This window comes from Protopterus annectens, chromosome 14.part0 (genome assembly GCF_019279795.1).
Source record: "Protopterus annectens isolate FY-2018-M chromosome 14.part0, PAN1.0, whole genome shotgun sequence".
In the NCBI taxonomy this organism is placed as follows: domain Eukaryota; kingdom Metazoa; phylum Chordata; order Ceratodontiformes; family Protopteridae; genus Protopterus; species Protopterus annectens.
Window position 1 is genome coordinate 428938721 of NC_056748.1, and position 19878 is coordinate 428958598.

General features: G+C 46.4%; 1 protein-coding gene across 1 annotated transcript in view; it reads left to right on the forward strand.

Annotated features, from left to right (window-relative positions):
- ABRAXAS2 (abraxas 2, BRISC complex subunit) overlaps positions 1–19878 on the forward strand; it is a gene marked incomplete in the record, with an annotated part of 1016818 nt that overhangs the window by 659590 nt on the left and 337350 nt on the right. The window contains 1 exon segment of the mRNA XM_044056200.1: positions 13142–13261. Coding sequence (XP_043912135.1) covers positions 13142–13261 — 120 coding nt within the window.

Genomic DNA, 19878 nt, shown 5'->3' on the forward strand with positions numbered 1-19878 from the left:
TCGAGAGCTAGTTTCACCGGCTCGAGGCTCCCCTATATGCCACAATGCTAGGCGGTAACTCCTCAGACCTCGTTTGCCGCTACGCGATCGAGGTGCTTTTTTCAACCGGCTCAGGTTAGTTGAATCTTTTTGACCATTTAGTCAGTCAGACCCCCCTTTTAAGTTAGCTCTTTTTATAACTTTTAAATAGTTAAATACTTTAATCCCCTTTTAGATAAAGTTTCACTAGCTACCTATCCTAAATTATCGAACCTTTCCCTTGGGCTTTAGGCCCACTCCCTCCCTCCCTTGGTAGTTGGAGTGTCTGTGTTTTGTAGGGAATTTTGTTTTAAAACTTTACAAGTTAAAAATTTAAATTTTTAATTTCAGAAGTGTAATCGGTGTGTGTGTGTGTGTGTGTGTGTGTGTGTGTGTGTGTGTGTGTTTGGGATTACACTTTTACTTCTCTTTGGACATGTCCAAAGAATCAAAGGTCTCAGGCTTTAAGAAGTGTGACTCGTGCTGTCAGAAGATGTCTCTGACAGACGGTCACACTTCTTGTGTTTACTGCCTGGGACCTTTGCAGGACTCATGTGCTGTTTGCCATGGCTTCAGCCCTAGAGTCCTGCAGGTGCGAAAAAATAAATTAATTCTAAAAGGCTTATTAAAACCTGAGGGTCCCTCGACTCAGTCATCGGGGAGACCCTCTAAGTCCTCCAGACCTTTGGCTCCAGCCTCTGAGCCGACTTCTGGGGCTCTAAGTCCATTCAACATCGGCTCGCGGAGCCAATGAATCTAATTCATGTACCTACGGTGTCTCGGCCGGAGCCGAGGAAGACATAATTGAGTTGGCTCCGATCAAGTTGTCGGAGCCGACAACTAAGAAGAGGTCCCGTTCTCCATCTTTCGGCTCCGTTCATTCGGCTCCAGCATCACCTTTGCTGTCTGAACGGAGCCATAGATCCCACTCTTCTAGGTCTTCCAGGTTATCGGACCATGACCTTCAGAGAGTAGTGAGTCGACTTCTTAAGTCCGAGGCACTAGCCCAGATGCTTCAAAGTCCGACTCAACAGTCGAAGACTATACCCACCACTCAAAATACTCCTCCTCTGACTCTCTTGAGTTTGGAGCCGGGGCGGTTCGGACCCGAGACTGTGGTGGCGTCGGAACCGATACCTTTGTCTTCGGTTCCGTCATCGGCTCCAATATCTTCCTTGGAAGAATCTCGGCGCCGGACTTCCCTCGTCGGCTCCGAGGGGGCAAGTGGCATCGGACCCTTGTCCGACCCCGCCCTCCCTCTCGGTGCTTCGGCACAGGTGAGTTCGGCTCCGACATCGGCCTCGGAGCCATCACTGTCGGTGCCGGGGGAGGTTTTCAGTTTTTCAGAACGGAGACCTCCGGCTCTGCCTGACGGGGGTGCCTTTGAGGTCATGAGGAGCGTGTTAGAACCATCTAATCCACAGTCGGCTCCTTCTCCCCTTCCCTCCATGGTGCCTCCGGTGATTTCTACTCACTCTCTTGTCCCCGACCGTAGAGAGCCAGCTCCTCAAGTTTCCTCTGTGGGGATCTCCTCCTCTTCCGAGGCCTCTCCTGACCCTGTAGGAGAGCCCCCTAGGAAGAGGCAGTGTAAGAGGAAGCACATTGACTCCCCTGAGTCTGTCACCTCTGACACTGATTTAGAGGATTCTGAAGGTTCCCTTCGTTCCCCCTCTGAAGATGTCTCCTTTGCAGACATCCTTGAAATCTTAAAACAGAGGGGGAATTGGCCAGCCCTCAACCCTTCAGAGGATGAATCAGTGTACCTTGAGGCGTTTGGCTCTTGCCCTTCCACCTCCTGGGTGTCCCCTCCCTTTGACCCCCTTATGCAAGTGGTGGCAAAGAAGGCTTGGGTGGCTCCTGACTCAGTGGAACCCACCCCCAGGAGACCATCTAAGTTCATCACGGCCCCCAAAGATAGAGTTTCTGACCAAAGGCATCTCTGTTGATGCTATGGTGGGGGCTGCAGCTACCAAGAAGGAGTTAGCTGATCCTTCGGTGCCTGTTCATCCTCCTAACAAGGAGTCTAGGTCGATGGACAGGTACAGGAAGCGGATGTTCTCGTCAGCGACCTTTACTATGAGATCGCTGAATTACCTGTGTCATTTTACTCGACTTCAGAGGGACTTATTCAAGGAAGCGAGTGAGATGAAGGACCCAACAGCTGCGGGTTTTCAGGACAGGATGAACTCTCAGCTGGCTACCCTTAATTCTATAATCAACTCCTCCATGCGCCTCCTTTCATATGCGGCTGATGGAGCAAGTAGAGTGGCAGGTACAGGTGTAGCCTTGTGTAGGCATGCCTGGATGCGGCTTTTTAATTTTGCGGACCCCTTTAAGGTGTCCTTCACTAATTCCCCCTTTGATGGATCATCCCTCTTTGGTCCTCAAGTGAAGGAAACCCTGACTAGGTGCGAGACTGATGGCAAAACTCTTTCTGCCGTCGGAGTCCGTTTTTCTACTCCTTCTAGACCTTACCCCAAAGGTCAGAAGGGGGGAAAGATGTGGTTCCGTAAACAATCTCAAGAAGACTTGCCTGACGCACAGAGTCGATTCCACTCTAGAGGCAGAGGGGGGAACAACAATGGTAGACGCCGTCCCAGAGGCAGAGGGGGCCCGCAGAATCAGGGCAGTCGAGAATCCTTTTCCGACAAGCCCTTTCAGCATCCCTGAGGTGTTGCCCGACTGTCCACCTTCGGAGGCAGTCAGGGGAAGTTTGTCACTGTACCCAAAAGCCTGGCTATCCCTAACTCAAGACAAGTGGGTACAGTCTATCATTTCCGAAGTATACAGAATCCTTTTCCTTTTCATCCCAAAGCTGTCCAAAAAATCCCTTCCAGATGTTCCACCCAGTCAAAGGGAGCTAGCAGCATTAGAAATTTCAAAGCTGCTCGCAAAAAGAGCTATTCAACCAGTGCCAGCAGACCAAGTAGGATCCGGAATCTACTTCAAATTCTTTTTGGTTCCAAAAAAAACAGGGGACTGGAGACCCATTTTGGATCTCAGCATCTTGAACAAGTTTATCAAGAAAACAAAGTTCCGGACGGTCACGCTGCAGTCCATTCTTCCTCTTTTGGAACGGGACAGCTGGATGTGCTCTATAGATCTCCAGGACGCGTACTTTCACATCAAGATGAATCGACGCTCCAGGAGATTTCTCTGCTTCAGGCTGGGAACCAGTCATTTTCAATTCAGAGCCCTGCCCTTTGGTCTCACTACAGCCCCCCGAGTGTTTACCAAATGTATGGCAGTGGTAGCCTCTCATCTGAGACGTCAAGGATTCCAGGTGTTTCCGTATTTAGACGACTGGCTCCTTACAGCCCCCACCAAGCATCTTTTACTCCTCGCCAGAGACTACACCTTTTGCACATGTCAGGCATTAGGCATTTCAATAAACTACGAAAAGTCTGTCTTGTCGCCTTGTCGTGTTATTACTTTCATAGGCACAAATCTAGACACAGTCAAGATGTCAGCCAGACTCACAGAGCAGAGGATAGCAGACATACACAAACAGGTCTTTCTTCTGTTGCAGAACAACAAAGTCAAAGCCAAACAGATCCTGAGAGTCTTGGGAATTATGGCGGCGGCCATCCCTCTCCTACCATTAGCTCGCTTCCATATGAGGATTTTGCAATGGATGCTTTTCACACAATAGTCTTAACAAAGCCTTCCAATGTCCCATCCTATTCGGATAACTCAGTCGTGCAAGAGTCATCTCTCTTGGTGGATCACATCTCCTCAGCTCCTCCTAGGGAGACCTTTTGTCCCTCCCCCTCCGGTTGCTACAGTGACAACGGACGCCTCCCTGATCGAGTGGGGGGGGGGCATTTCCAGGGCAGGACAGTCCAGGGCATGTGGCAACCGTTCGAGTGCCACTTGCACATAAACGTCCTAGAGATGAGAGCAGTGCTTCTAGCTTTGCAAGCCCTACAAGTCTCTCTTCCCACGGGAACTATAGCAATACAAACAGACAACATGTCTGTAGTGTGGTACATCAACAAACAAGGCGGATCCAGGTCTTACCCCCTATGTCGAGAGGCACTCAGACTATGGCAATGGGCGATTTCTTCTCAGCGATTTCTGTTAGCAACGCACATCCCCGGGAAGTCCAATGTGATTGCGGACAAATTGAGCAGAGCTTTTCTCATGCCTCACGAGTGGTCTCTGAACAATTCAGTGTTGGAGAAAGTTTTTCGAAAGTGGGGCAGGCCTTGCTGCGACCTTTTCGCTACTCCCCAAAACAGCAAGTGCGACGATTTTTTCACCCTCTTTCCCCAACCAGGCCATCCCAGCAGAGACGCTCTAGTGCACGTTTGGCCCCGGGGACTTCTATATGCCTTTCCTCCCTTCCCACTGATATCCCAGCTGATACAGAAAGCCATCGCTCAGGAAGCTTTTATGATCCTCATTGCCCCTTACTGGCCTCGAGAAATTTGGTTCCCCTTTCTCCACCGTTATCTGTTGGAACAACCTTGGCATCTGGACCCAGTTCCAGACCTCTTGACCCATCAGTCGGGTCAGTTGCACCACTCCCTTCCCTCTCTGAACCTCACAGCGTGGTTCCTCCAATTCCGACCTTAGCCAGGCTTCCTTTGATATCTCACTCAGTTAGAGATATCTTGATTGCCTCTCATAAATCTTCCACTCGGAAGATTTATCATAGCAAGTGGAGACGTTTCTCCTATTGGGCGCAGTCAAAGAATATAGATCCTTTCACTGCTTCTATTGAAACAGTTCTAGACTTTTTAGCCGAACTTTTCCATGCAGGTTCGTCCCCATCTACCATTAGAGTTCAATTGGCTGCAATTTTGAACTTTCATGTTGGAGTCTCAGAGTCCTCCATTATGTCTCACAAACTCTGCAAGGCATTCTTAAAAGGAGTCTTTTTACTCAAACCACCCATCAGAGATCCTTCTCCTCAATGGGATCTCAGCTTGGTTCTGGCATCCTTAATTCTTCCCCCATTTGAACCTGCGGCTTCATGTTCTATGAAATTACTTTCGTGGAAGTCACTCTTTTTAGTAGCTATCACCTCAGCTAGAAGAGTCTCTGAACTCCATGCTCTGTGTAGTCGACCCCCTTATCTTGTGTTTCATAAGGATAGGGTGTCTTTACGTACTAACCCGTCCTTTTTGCCCAAGGTAGCTTCACTGGCAAATTTGAATCAAACCATTGAGCTTCCTGTTTTCTTCCCGAACTATTCTAATAGGTCAGAACAAAAGTTACACTGTTTAGATGTTCATCGCCAACTTAGGTACTATTTAGACAGGACCAAACAATTCAGGAAATCTGACCAACTGTTTGTTTCTTATGCAGAAGGTAGAATGGGCCTTCCAGTCTCTAAAGTTTCTCTCTCCAGATGGCTTACTTCATTGATTACCCTAGTGTATGAGACAAGACATCAACGATTGCCATCCAAACCCAGGGCTCATTCAACTAGAGCTTTAGCCACTTCTGTAGCTTTCCAAGACAGGCTGCCTATTGATTCAATTTGTTCGGCAGCTACTTGGGCTTCTCCCCATACTTTCATTTCTCATTATAAGTTGGACTTGGCCTCTAGAGACCGAGCCAACTTTGGTTCCACTGTACTCAAGAGTGTGTTCCGATAGGCCACCGGGACAAAGGTGCTAGGGACGGTCCCATCCAGCAAGAATGAAGGCGAGATTGACAACTTAACATTTAGAAGTTATGTACCTACCGTAACGTTCCATGTTAGTTGTCTTCTTCTCGCCTTCTTGCATCCCACCCTCCTTCCCCCTAGCCAGGACAGACCTAGAAGAGTTTTCTTCTTTGTTCCTTATGGAATTTTACTGCTGGCCTTAGCTTTCAAACGAGATCTGAGGAGTTACCGCCTAGCATTGTGGGATATAGGGGAGCCTCGAGCCGGTGAAACTAGCTCTCGAGCTTTTAGAGTGGCCGAGTCGGAGCCGAGGATCGGCTCCGAACCCATCCAGCAAGAAAGAAGGCGAGAAGAAGACAACTAACATGGAACGTTATGGTAGGTACATAACTTCTAATTTACTGCTTAGGAGCTGTTCATTTACAGGATTCTTGCAGTATTTGTCACTCTTTTTCTTCTAGGGTATTACTGGAGAAGAAAATAAAGTTTAGACGATAGAGGCTTGTTGAAGCATCTGTTTCATGAAGCGTTGAGTAACCAGGATATGGCCAGTAAGCCCTCTAAATCCTCAGTGGACTCTAAGGACTCCAAACTGTCAAAGAAATCCAAAAAAGTGGAAGATCCTGTGACATCGGCTCCACAGACCTCAGAGCCGACTGTCTTTTTTTCGGAGCCGGCCCACAGCTCTGGAGCCGGTATCTGAGAGGCCTGTATCTCCACTACTTCAGTCAGCACCGTCGGTGCATTCTTCTAGGTCTTCTGTCAGCCTGTCTGATTTGGATATGGACCGATGGTGCAGAAGCGTTTACGGGCACCAGGCCTTGCTAAATTGTTGTCGGCTCCAATCCTAGCATCAGAACCGAAGACCACTGCCCCTGACTTGACTGCTCCTCCTCTGAGCCGTACCGGACCTTCGGAGCAGGAGGGAACCGATCTGTTGATTGTGGAGCCTTTGGAGCAGAGACCTGCTCCAGTGTCCTTGGTGTCATCTACTCTGACGTCCTCAGCGCCGACCGGGGACTCTAGGAGCGGACACTCTCCTGTCAGGTCCGGGGAGGATAGTCGCACTGACTTGTCGTTGCCGACTGTTCCTCTCGGGGCTTTGGCTCAGATGAGCTCAGCTCCTACCTTCGGCTCGGAGCCCGCAGCCTCGGTGTGGGAGTGGTTGGCCGTTTCCTCTGGTCCGTTGACTCCTCATCGGAGCCGCGATGCCTTCAAAGCCATGAGGAGAGCTTTGTCCCCCAAGGCATCCTCGACTCCAGGTCTTGCTTCCTCATCCTCAAAGCACCTGTGTCCGCTTCTGCTTCCATCATCCAGGCTAGGCATAGAGACCCTGAGCCTTAGGTAGCCCCACAGGGCACCCCCTGCTCTTCTGAGATCTCCTCAGAGGCTCCCACTGAGGAGGTCCCCAGGAAGAGATTGTGCAAGAGGAGCTACTTGGACTCCCCACAGGAGTATTTAACATCTGACACTGACTTGGATGAGTCAGAAGGGTCCCCACGGTCCCCCTCTGAGGATAATCTCCTTTGCGGAGATACTCGAGATCCTTAGGCAGAAGGGTGATTGGCAGTCTAAAAGCCCTACTGAGGACGAGTCAGTTCTCCTGAAGGCTTTCGGGTCTCAACCCTCCACCTCTTAGGTGTCTTCACCCTTCGATGAACTCATGCAGGTGGTCTCTCGGAGGGTGTGGGAGTCACCGGAGTCCATGGTGCCTGTTCCTCGGAGGCCTAATAAGTTTATTTCTGCTCCATGTTGATGCCATGGTGGTGGAGGCAGCGGCCACCAAAAAGGAAATGTCTGAGACTTCCTCATCCATTCATCCTCCTAATAGAGAGTCTAGGATCATGGATAGATATGGTAAACGCATGTTTAGTTCAGCGACTTTTACAGTCCGTTCACTGAACTATTTGACCCATTTCACTAGGTTGCAAAGAGATGTCCTTAAGGAGTTGGGAGATGCTCTTCAGGGTATTGTAGCTGCAGGGGCCTCTGACAAAGTTGCCGCCCAGCTTGCTACCCTAAACTCTATTGTGAACTCGTATGTGCGTCTCATATCATATGCAGCTGATGGAACGAGTAGGGCAGCAGGTACAGGAATTGCTCTCAGAAGACATTCCTGGATGCACTTGTGTTTCTTCACGGAGCCCTTTAAGTATTCATTCGTGAGCACCCCTTTTGATGGCTCATCCCTTTTTGGGCTGAAAGTGAAGGACACTTTGACCAGGCGTGAACAGGAGGGAAAGACTCTGTCTGCCGTCTGAGTCCATTTTTCCACCCCTACTCGGCCTTACCCCAAAGGCCAAAGGGGAGGAAAGATGTGGTTCAGGAAAGCCCAAGGAGCCTTTCAGGACACACATGGTGAACCCCCCTCTAGGGACAGAGGAGGGGGTAATAATGGAAGACGCCACCCATGCGGCAGAGGGGGTCTGCAACGCCAGGGTGACAGAGATGACTTCTCTGGTCAGCCCTATCAGCGCTCCTGAAAAGGAGGCCCAACTGTCCTGCTCTGGAAGCAGTCAGGGGTCGCTTACCTTTGTACCCAGATGCCTGGCAACATATAACAAAAGACAGCTGGGTACAAAGTATAATTTCCAGAGGGTATTTCATACCTTTTTCCACCCCCCCCCCCCTCTTCGCCCGCAAGGCAAATCCCAGACATTCCACCCAGTCACAGGGAGCAAGCAACTATAGGAGATCCACAAGTTGCTAGAAAAAAAGTGTCATCCAGCCAGTCCCGGCAGACCAAACAGGATTCGGAACTTACTAAAGGTTCTTTTTGGTTCCAAAGAAAACAGGGGACTGGAGACCTATTTTGGACCTCAGCAGTCTCGACCATTTTGTCAAGAAAGAGAAGTTCCAGATGGTCACACTACAGTCTATACTTCCCCTTTTAGGGAAAGACAATTGGATGTGCTCGATAGATCTCAAGGATGCGTATTACCACATAAAAATGGCCAGGCCATCCAGAGATTACCTGCATTTCCGGCTGGGAGATGATCATTACCAATTTCAAGCCGTACCCTTTGGTCTCACTACAGCCCCTAGAGTGTTCACCAAATGCATGGCAGTGGTCACGGCTCACCTGAGGCGTTTAGGATTCCAGGTGTTTCCGTACCTAGACAATTGGCTCCTTACCTCCACCACCAGGCATCAACTGATTCCAGCAAGAGAATACACTCTGCAGTCACTGAGGCATTACAGTCAACTCGGAAAAGTCTGCCTTGTCGCCATCGCAGCATATTGTTTTTATAGGAGCAGAGTTTGACACTTCAACCACCACTCTTAAGACTACCAATCGAGAGATTTTATCTTCTTCGCCAGCATGTCAGCACAATGGTATTGAAAGACAAAAGCACCTGCTGCAGAAGTTCTAAAAGTATTGGGCTTGATGGCTGCAGCGATCTTGGCCATACCATTAGCAAGGATGCATATGCGGATTCTTAAGTGGCTGTTGTTCACTCAATGGTCTTATCAGGAACTTCCAATGAATCACACGATTGTAATTATGAGCTCTTGCAAGAGAGATCTCCAGTGGTGGTTGACGTCTCTTCATGTAACCATAGGAGGTCCCTTTGTACTACCACCCCATAGCCACTGTGACCACGGACACTTCCCTGATAGGGCGGGGGGGGGGGGGCATTTTCAGAGAAAGACTGCCCAAGGCACATGGACGGATCAAGAGTCACATTTGCATATCAATGTTCTGGAGATGACAGCAGTACTTCTGGCGTTGCAGTACTTCCAGGACTCTCTTCCTCTAGGAACGATTGCAATTCAGACAGACATGTCAGTAGTCTGGTACTTGAACAAGCAAGGTGGAACCAGGTCTTACCCCCTTTGCCAAGAAGCTGTCAGTTTGGCAGTGGGCTGTTTCGAACCGAGCAGGGCAAACTTGTTGCCGCACGAGTGGTCCCTCAAGAAAGACATTGTGGACAGGATTTTCCGCAAATGGGGCCAGCCTCGCTGTGATCTTTTTGCCAGCCGCATCAACACGAAATGCAGAAGCTACTTTGCCCTGATTCCTCCTCCAGGAGAAGCCCCGAGAGATGCACTCATACACAATTGGCCCCCGGGTCTCCTCTATGTATTTCCTCCTATCCCGTTGATACCCAGATTTCTACAGAAAGCAAAATCGCTGTGTAGGACCATCATTCTTATAGCCCCTCATTGGCCTTGGTAGATTTGGTTCCCATTTCTTCATCATCTCTTTGAGGATCCATGGATTCTAGACCCAGTTCCGGACCTTCTTACACATCCGTCGGGGGACCTCCATCCCTCCTTGCAGTCACTGAAGCTGACAGCTTGGCTGCTCCAGTTCCCCACATAGCCAGGCTTCATAACTTTTCCAGTGGGACAAAACAGATCCTTTTGTCTTCCCATAAGCCGTCCACTAGAAAATGATATCTTAGTAAGTGGAAGAGATTTTCCATATGGGCCTCTAAGCAGAACATTGATCCTTATCAAGCCCCCTTGACGTCCATACTAGAATTCTTGACTATGATCTTTAATAAAGGAACGGCAGCCACAATAGTTCTGGTTCAGTTGGCTACTATATCTAACTTTCATCTCGGAGCTGACAGGCTGAACATAATGTCCCACAAGTTATCCAAGGCCTTTCTCAAAGGAATTTTCCATATGAGGCCTCCAGTGAAAACTCCTTATTCTCCTTGGAATCTAAATTTTATGCTGTCTTGTATAATTCTCCCCCCTTTTGAACCAGCATCATCTTGTGATCTCAAATTTTTGTCGTGGAAAACCATATTTCTGGTAGCTGTTACTTATGCGCGGAGAGTGTCAGAACTTCAAGCTTTATTTATCAGCCCTCATTTGATTTTCCATGCTGATAGAGTATCTCTTAGGACAAACCCCTCCTTTTTGCCCAAAGATTGTTCAAAATCTAATATCAACTAAGTCATTGAGTTACCAGTCTTCTTCTCTAACTTTTCCAATAAATTGGAATATATGCTGCACAAACTTGATGTTCACAGACAGTTCAGATTTTATTTGGACAGAACAAAAGATATTAGGAAATCAGACCAGCTCTTTGTGACATTCTCTGAAGCCAGAAAAGGTAGACCAGTGGCTAAAACAACATTTTCTAAATGGCTATCTGATTGTATCACCTTTGTTTATTCAGCTGCTAATATGCCCTTACTACATAAGATTAAAGTTCACTCAACCAGAGCAGTTTCTACATCTTCTGCATTCCAAGCCAAATTGCCCCTTGATAACATTTGTGCTGCAGCCACTTGGTCTAAACCTCATACTTTTATCACTCATTACAAAGTTGATAAGGCCTCCAGGGACAGGGCTTCTTTTGGGTCTCCGGTCCTGAGGAATGTACACCTGTGAGCCACCTGAGATTGATGGTGCTAGGGACGCTACCCATCAGTAAAGAATGAATGGCGATATTGAACAACTTCACATAAAGAAGTTATGCGCTCACCATAACGTTCCATGTGAGTTGTTCATCTCACCTTCATTCTTACATCCCTCCCTCCTTCCCCCTCCTGGCTGATAGTTGACCTAGAGTTTGGTCTCATCCTGGTTGCTCAATTCTTCTTCCTCTCCTTGGGAGGATAGCTCAGTTATATGGCTATAGTACACACAGCAAGCAAGATCTGAGGTACTTCTAAGTGCATCATAGGATAAGGGGCTTGGCCTCGAGCTACTAGTAAACCTCGAGCTTTGCAAACGGCTGTACCGGAGCCAATGAATCGGCTCCGAACCCATCAGTAAAGAATGCAGGTGAGATGAACAACTCACATGGAATGTTATGGTGAGTACATAACTTCTTATTATTGAGATCAAGTGTAGGTACTGTGTAAGTCTGGGTAGGGGAAGAGCAATTATTGTTTGTGAAGGCTAGTATGGATTAAATGAAGTATCTGTTAAATTGTGATTCTATGCTGTCTTTAGTATTGGTGAGTGTTAGAGGGAGGGTGTACTAGTTTGTCCTGGCTGCAGGATTTTTTTAATAGCAGCCCAGAATATTTGTGAGTTTCTTTGATTTTTTTGATTGGGTACTGCTATAGTAATTTATTTTGTCCTAATATGTTTTTAAGATTTATTTCATAGTTCTAGATGTCTGTTTGTTAGTGGTAGTTTTGTCGTTGAGCCATTTCTCTCAGGCCTTATCTCTAGTTTTTAACCGAGATCTTGTTTGTTTGGTTAGACGGGGGGGCATAAGTGGATTTTATGCTTGTTTTTTTTTGGGGGGGGCAGGATGTTTAGGATATTGAGGAAGGTTGATGTAACTGCAGTATCTAAAGGGAGATTTTTGAGTGGTGCCCAATTACATTTTTTTAAACCAGTTGTGAAATCTTGAGGGATCATTTTTTTTCTTGTCTCTGATTTGGTGATAGGTGGTACATTTTTGTGGATTTATTCGGTTTTGGGGAATGTAAGTTGGAATATGGTCCCTGAGACTGTCTGGGAGATGGCCAGAATTTAGGGATAAATTTGGCCTGTTTGTAAGGATCCAGTCCCGGACTGAGTGTTTGATGTTTTGTGTACTGTAGTAAGAGTTTGGATTGTTTGTGAGAAACTGTGTAGGTTAATATGGTCAGGGGAATTTTGGGAGCTGCAGGAGAGCCAGTCCACACTAAGGTCTCCCGTTATAATCATTTCCTGAGAGAGGGATGATTTAGTCCAATTTAGGATGTGTTCTAGAGTAGTCAGATTTTTCCCAGGCGGGATGTAGCCTCCCACTATGTTCAGATGTTTCTTTGGATTAATTTTTTAGCAAACAGTATTTCAGTGGTGTTAGTTTGGGATGGTTAGGTCTAAAGTTTGTAAACTGAGACTGCTTTTGTATAGAAAGGCGATACCACCACCTTTTTTCTGTTGTCTATCTAGCCTATGTATATTGCATCCTGGGGGAAGTATTTTGTTGCTAGAGAGATCTGGTTTTAGCCAGGACTTTGTTATAAGGGCTATATCTAGAGTATACAAAGCAAGGGTGGCATGCAAATCTTGAATCTTGTTCATGATGCTTCTGAGATTTATATTAAGTAGTAGTAAGTTAGTACCTTTTCTGGAGAGAGTTAATAGTTGATGGGCTTGGCTTGGGATGTGAAGATCTAGATGGGTTGGATTGGTTTGAGGGCCAGGGTTGGGGTGCATATCCCCACTAAGTATGAGCTGTGATGCAGTATGAACTATAAATTTTAAGTACTTTGATATAAACTTTTCGTATTTCTGTGTAACATTAGGATACGATTGTTGTGTGAGTAAGGTAAATGGTACATGTAACAGTGTATCTTTATTTCTCTGAAAGCCTATGTCATACACTTAAATTAGAGATAACTGTATTTTATAGTGTCTGGAATCCGTGAGAAAGTGTAGATGCAAGCATTATGGTACATGCAGACGTTAACTGTGTTAGTGAGAATGACTGATATTGGTGGAATAAATTTTGGAGTATGTGATGAGCTCAGATGTTTCTCAAAAATGTTTAATAACACATAGCTTTATGCATTGCATTTTTCTGAAATTTCTCTGCAGGTATAATCAAAGGGTGTCCCTTGCTATCCCTAATTTAGGCAATACTAGCCAACAAGAGTACAAAGTTTCTTCAGTGCCAAATACATCACAGAATTATGCCAAGGTGATAAAAGAGCATGGGTAAGTGCTGTGTTTTAGCATCTAAGTTAGTTACAAATTCTGTTTTGACAGAAAAATAAATTCAAAAAAGTGTTGTGTTTTAGTATTTAAGTTAATTGAATATTCTGTTTTGACAGAAAAGTAAATTGCAAAAATAAAATGCATGTTGGGTGTAACCTGTAGGACTAATTTTCCAGATTGTTCGTAATGAGTTCTGTGATTGGATTTATCTTCTCAACCAGGAAGCATCCAGTGCCTTTTCCAGATATTCCTGTGCTCATGGATGGACATGAGCCCAAGGCAGCACGTATTGATTACTTAAGCTCACTCATCCTCCTCTGTTTTGCAGTGTGCCCAGTTTGACTGTCTTTACTTGACTTTGTTAGTAATTTTTTTCTGTATATGCATGGTATTTTGATTTTTCTGAATGTCTGAACTTGCAAGGTTGGTTAGATGGTTGTACGTACCTTGACACTTGTGGATGGGGATAGAGTTTCCAAGCTTCTGCTTGGAGGATTAGCTGATGGAGTTGCCTTCTTATAGGTTGATCTGTAACTTTTCAGGTTTCCTAGATAATGAGATCATTCCCAGCTAGCAGACTTAGATTTCTGCTGTTGTCCCTCATGTCTGCAGGAAGCGTCTGATATGGGACATGCTAAATCATATCGTAGAGGTGCATCTTAGGGTGCTGCTAATGCTACCTTTCTCTTGTCTGTTCAACCTGGTTCATTATCTGGGTTGTTTAATTATGACTGGATATCTTAGCTTCTTGAGGTATCCTGTCAGTGACAGAGTACTCCGGGCCAAGGCTTCTGCTGCTTAGGTCTGCCTCACTTCCTGTCTTAACTGCTTTGATTATTCCGTCCCACAAAGTCAGTTTTTACTTATGGTACTGCTCAAACTTGGATGCACTTTCACTGTTTTGGTCCTGACTCCAGGAGATCTGATATACTGTGTTATCCAGAAGACTGGAATGAAACCTTGTCTCTCCGTCAAGTGGCTGACTTATTTTGTTTTTATTTAATTTTATTTTAGAATAAGTGGGCTAGATGATAAGAAACCATATGATGATAGTAATCTTCTTTCCATTTATCACTGATGGGGTTAGATTCCAAGCCGTGGGAACCGAGTTGGCCTTATTACCAAGCTCGCATCAGCCAAAAACTCTCGAGCTAAGCTTCTACCCAGAATGCCCTTCTCCCTGTTACCTCAGATCTCGTTTTCCACGTAGCCGTAAAGCCATGTCTCAGCCAAGCTCTCAGCTAAGTGGAACTTTATTTGATATTTTGTGTGGAAAATTTTTTGATAAGTTTCTATTTTACTGAACGGTTAGTACGTCTAGTGTGTTTTTCTTCTGTCAGACCTTGATCTTTCTTCTCTACCCGTTGTTACCATTGGTAATCTTTCAAGTACCATTGTGGGTACGGCCTTCCCCTCTTACCCTTGTGATAGTCCTTCAGTACTATAGCTGGTATTTTCCTTTCTTTCCTAGCCTGTTAGTGTTTTTTCAGTAAGGTGTTTCTGTTTTATTTATACATATCAATATAGTGATAAAACTGTGTGACTTTCTTGAACTTTGTTTGACTTATTAGATGCTCTTAGTGTTTCATTGTTGCAGTCATCACACTTGGGTTCTCTGCCTCCAGGTAGCCCTCAGTTGGCCTGAATACCAGAGACTTAGTATTTGTGCGTCAGATGCTGTCGCTCCAGGACTGACGTCAGATTGTCAGGGGTATAAAAACAGGCAGCCAACGCCATTACATCAGTCTTTCTTGCCAAGGAGCCCGAAGCAGAAGCAGTTCGCAAGTGTCGGTCGGCCACTACCTGAAATTAATTTTCTTTTACGAATTTGAATAATCCTTAAGTCTTCTAAAGCTAAGTACCCCATTGGGGGTCCTTTTTTTTGCTCTAACCAATGTCAGAAAAAGTTAACAATTGTCTTGCCTGTGGAAATCAAATACCTCAGAGATTTTCATTCTTACTGTGTCATCTGTTTAGGCCCAGAGCACGACGTACCTCGCTGTCGGTTTTGTGCCTTGTTTAACACTCGAACCATTCGTCATCAGGCTCTCTTTGTTGCTAAATTCTTTCGCTCTCGATCTTCATATTCTGAAATGGCTTTGGTAAGCCATCCGATTACCAATATTCTGAAAAAACGTAAGGTTAAAGACAGAGATGGCATAGGTCCAAAGCTGCCGATGACGCTTCCGTTAAGCTAGTCGCCAGTCCGCCGGTACTCAGTGAGGTGCTTTTGCAGCCCCTGATGCCTGCTTCAATGGATTTGCAGGCCTCTACCGAGACCCATTCGGAGTCCAGTATGCTGCGAGACTCTTCTTCGACTATGGAACCTACAGATGCCTGTACCTTGGATGGGTGTGGAGCCGCTGTGCAGGCACCGGCTTCTGAGGCAGTTCTTCTCTCAACCGAAGTTTGACTCAAACCAACTTATTTTTTTTAACCAAAACTACCAAGTTTCTTAGGCCCTGAGTATGCACTACGCTTAGAAAACCGACGACCAAAGTGCATGCACCTGCTCTCATGCCACAAAAACAAATGCCTAGAATGGCAGAAGACCTTATTACACTGATTAGGGGAAGTCAGCCTTCCCCTGCTAAGAGAAAAAGAGACTAGTCCCCTACAGCTTCTACAGACCAGGAGTCCGATGACTCTGAGATTTCTGATCATGAAGACATGCCCTTATCTCCTTATGAGGATTCAGATGCAGAGGAATCCATTCCCTCTGCCTCACCTCTAGAGGATTTTTCTTTTGGTGAAACCTTGCATACCTTAAGAGAGCATTTTCACTCGGAATGCCAAGACTATCCTCAGTCCAAAAAGAGACTCAGAGAATTCATAGAGTTGCCTCAGCACAGGCCTTTAGCACTACCCCCTGTACTGGATGTTGTTGATGATGTTTTTATGGACTCCAGTCTTATTCCTGACACTTTACCTCCTGCCCCTAGGAAACCAAACAGGTACTACAGAGTACCTGACACTCACAAATTTCTTTTCAAGAATCCTACTGCTGACCCAGAGATAATTTCCCAGGGGTCTAAAGGTGTCAAGGCTACTACAGCCAAGAATACCACCCCTTCGGACAGGGATTCCAGAGCTTTGGACAGATGGGATAAAAAGTTATATACCTCTGCAACTCTTGCTATTAGGGCATTGAATTGTCAGTTTCACATGCTGAAGTACCAGCAGCATATTATGGAGCTTATTAAGCAAAAAGTGGCAACCTTTACAGACTGTGCAGAAAGTAAAGAATTGTGGGAGCTTATGCACTCTGCAAGCCAAGTCAGTAAGCATACTTTGCAGTGTGGCTTTGACACCCTAGAAGCATTTTGCCAGGCAGCTGTCACTGGATCTGTACTGAGAAGACATGCTTGGCTCAGGGAGCAGACCTTGCCAGACCATGTCAAATCAAAGTTACTAGATGCTCCTTTGAACAAGGACAGTTTGTTTGGCACCAAAGCAGAAGAGGTTCTTAAAAAGATGGAAGAAAAAGCTAATTCTATGCAGACTGTTAAAGAATTCTTACAAGTACAACACCCTAGATTCAGTAGACATTGCCCTTCCAAATACTGGTCCTTTCCAGCCCCCCTCCAGGCCTTCTCAAACCAGACCCAGGGGAAACAGACCACCCAGACTACAGTCTCAGGGTATGCAGAGATCTAAGCAATGGAGTGCTCCCACCCCTAAAGCAGGGATTGGTAAGCCACCACCTTACAGAAAATACTCACAATGACTTCTTTACTCCACTCCCCAGCCTTGCCCAATTGGTTGTGCCCCTAGGAGGAAAACTTGCCCTTCATGCAAAAAATTGGATGTCCATCACACAGGACCGGTGGGTCCTCAACATTGTATCCTAGGGGTACAAATTTTATTTCCATTCACTGCCAACCCCAAGCGGGTTTCTAGACCTTCCTCCAAACCAGTGGGCAGAGGCTCAAAGCCAAGTAGCTTCCCTGCTCAATATCAGAGCTATTCAGCCGGTTCCAGTAGAGCAGAGGGGTCAAGGATTCTACTCCAGACTCTTCCTGGTACCCAGGAAAGAGGGCTCTTGACACCCAATCCTCGATCTTTCAATCTTGACACCTTCATGGTGGTACCAAAATTCAAAATGCTTACCCTGCAACTGCTTCTTCCTGTGCTAGAAAGGATGCTTGGTTAGTCACCCTAGACTTAAAAGAAGCCTATCTGCACATCCCCATAATGGAGTCATGCAGGAATTGTCCACGTTTCAGGGCAGGATCTATGCATTATCGGATCACTGTGCTTCCCTTTGGCTTATCTACTTTGCCCAGGGTTTTCACAAAATGCCTGGCTCCAGCCATTGCATACTGCAGGCAGAGAAATATCCACAATTTCCTGTACTTGGACTGGCTGATTCAGGCAGACAGGAATTACTGTTGCAGTACCTGACATTTGTGAAACACCTTCTCACTTCCTTGGGGTACACCATCAGCGAAAATAAATCAAAACTGGTACCCAGTCAAAAGATTGTATTCCTGGGAGCAAGCTTGGACACAACATCCCAGATGGCATTCCTCACTTCAGAAAAACAAGTCTGACAGCCTACTTCAAACAAATGGCCACCAGAACCCAGCTTTCCACAAGAAAAATACTGCAGGCCCTAGGGTTCATGGCCTCATGGATACTGCTAATTCCATATGCAAGACTGCATATGAGGAAACTTCAGTGGTACTTAAAGTCTTTGGTGCCAACATTCTCTGGACCTGGAAACAGTCATTCCTATCATACCCTAAGGACAGAGTTTCTTTGGTAAGCAGAAGCATGCTACCACAAGGTACTGCCCTTTTCTTAACCCCACACTGCCCAGACCCTAACCACAGATGCATCAGACTATGCCTGGGGAGCACACATGGACGGGAAATGCATTCACAGCCACTGGAGCTCAAGTCAAATTCATCTGCACTTCAACCAAAAAGAGATGCTAGCTGTGCAGAATTCCCTGACAGCTTTCAGATTCCCACTCTTTCCAGGACAACTGCTAATAAAACAGACAACACAACAGTTATGTGATACATCAACAAGCAGGGGGAACCCACTCTGCAGGTTAGCCATGACCCTGTGGCACATGGCCTTGGACATGCAAGTTCATCTGCAAGCTCAGTTTCTGCCAGGTAAACAAAACTCACTGGCAGACGACTTAAGCAGAAATCTCCTAGACCCACCCGAGTGGCAATTGGAGCCCAGTACCTTCAACCTTCTGATTCAGAAATGAAGGACCCCAGAGGGGGATCTCTTTGCCTCCCCTTACAACCCACCAGCTCAGCAAATTCTGCACCAGGCATCCTAACAGCAGGGTCTGGAAAGTGGATGCCCTATCTTTTCAGTGGATAAATCTCTCAATCTATGCCTTTCCCCCTCTGCCCCTTCTCTCAAGAGTATTACTCAAGATAAGACAGGACAGACCAAGGAAAATTCTGATTGCCCCGGACTGGCCACGCCAGCACTGGTACCCACTCCTGCGTAGCCTGTCACCGGTGCCACCCTGGCACCTACACCAGAACCCATCCCTGCTCTCTCAACAGGAGGGACAGATTTGCATCCACAACTGCAAACCCTAAATCTTGCAGCCTGGCTTATTCCTTGAATTCTCCCCCAGCAACCCTAAGCAAGCAGGTGCTGGGCATCATTCTTGAAGCCAGAATACCCAGTACAAGAAAATCCTATGCTGATAAGTGGAAAAGGTTCTGCTCCTGGATTCTATCTAAAGGAGAGGACACAACTCTGCCCTCCCCTGCCTCTAATCCTGGATTACTTAGCAGATCTACTCCACAAAGGCTTGTCCTTCTCCTCCATTAAGATACATGCCTCAGCCATTTCGGCTCATTGCAACACTTAGCCACCTCTCTTCTCGCACCCTCTTATCAAACAGTTCTTGAGAGGGGCAAACAACTTAAGGCCACCAAGGAGAGCACCAACCCCTGCATGGGACCTTAACTTTGTACCGGAAAAGCTCACCCCCCCCCCCTTTGAACTTTCTGCGTCAGCAGACTTAAAATTCCTCTCTTGGAAAATAGCCTTGCTTCTGGTCATCACTTCAGCTAGAAGATTGTCTGAGCTTCAAGCACTTATGGCTGTGGAACCCTTCATTATTTTCCATGCTGTCAGGGTTTCCCTCAGGACTTAACCCTTCCTTCATGCCTAAAGTGGTGTCCAGTGTGGTTCTCAACCAATCCACCCATTTGCCAACTTTCTTCCCTAATCCTCAAAATAAAGGGGAAAGGATCCTGCACTCCTTGGACATGCACAGACAGCTCAGATTCTTCCTTGATAGGTCTAAGCCCTTCAGAAAATCTGACCAGTTGCTAGTCAGCTTTGCAACAGGGGCAGAGGGTAAGGCCATTTCAAAACAAACAATTTCCAAATGGATAGCACACTGCATCCATTTCTGCTACAAGCACCATGGGAAACCAATCCATCAGGGTCAGAACATATTCCATTAGGGCAATATCTACCTCTACAGCATTTCTCAGGGGAGTCCCTACCAGGGAGATCATGGAAGCTGTTACCTGGAGTTCAGTACACACCTTCACCAAGCATTACCACCTGCCTATCTTTTCCAAATCCAGAGCAAGATTGCAACAGCAGTCCTGCAAGGCATACTA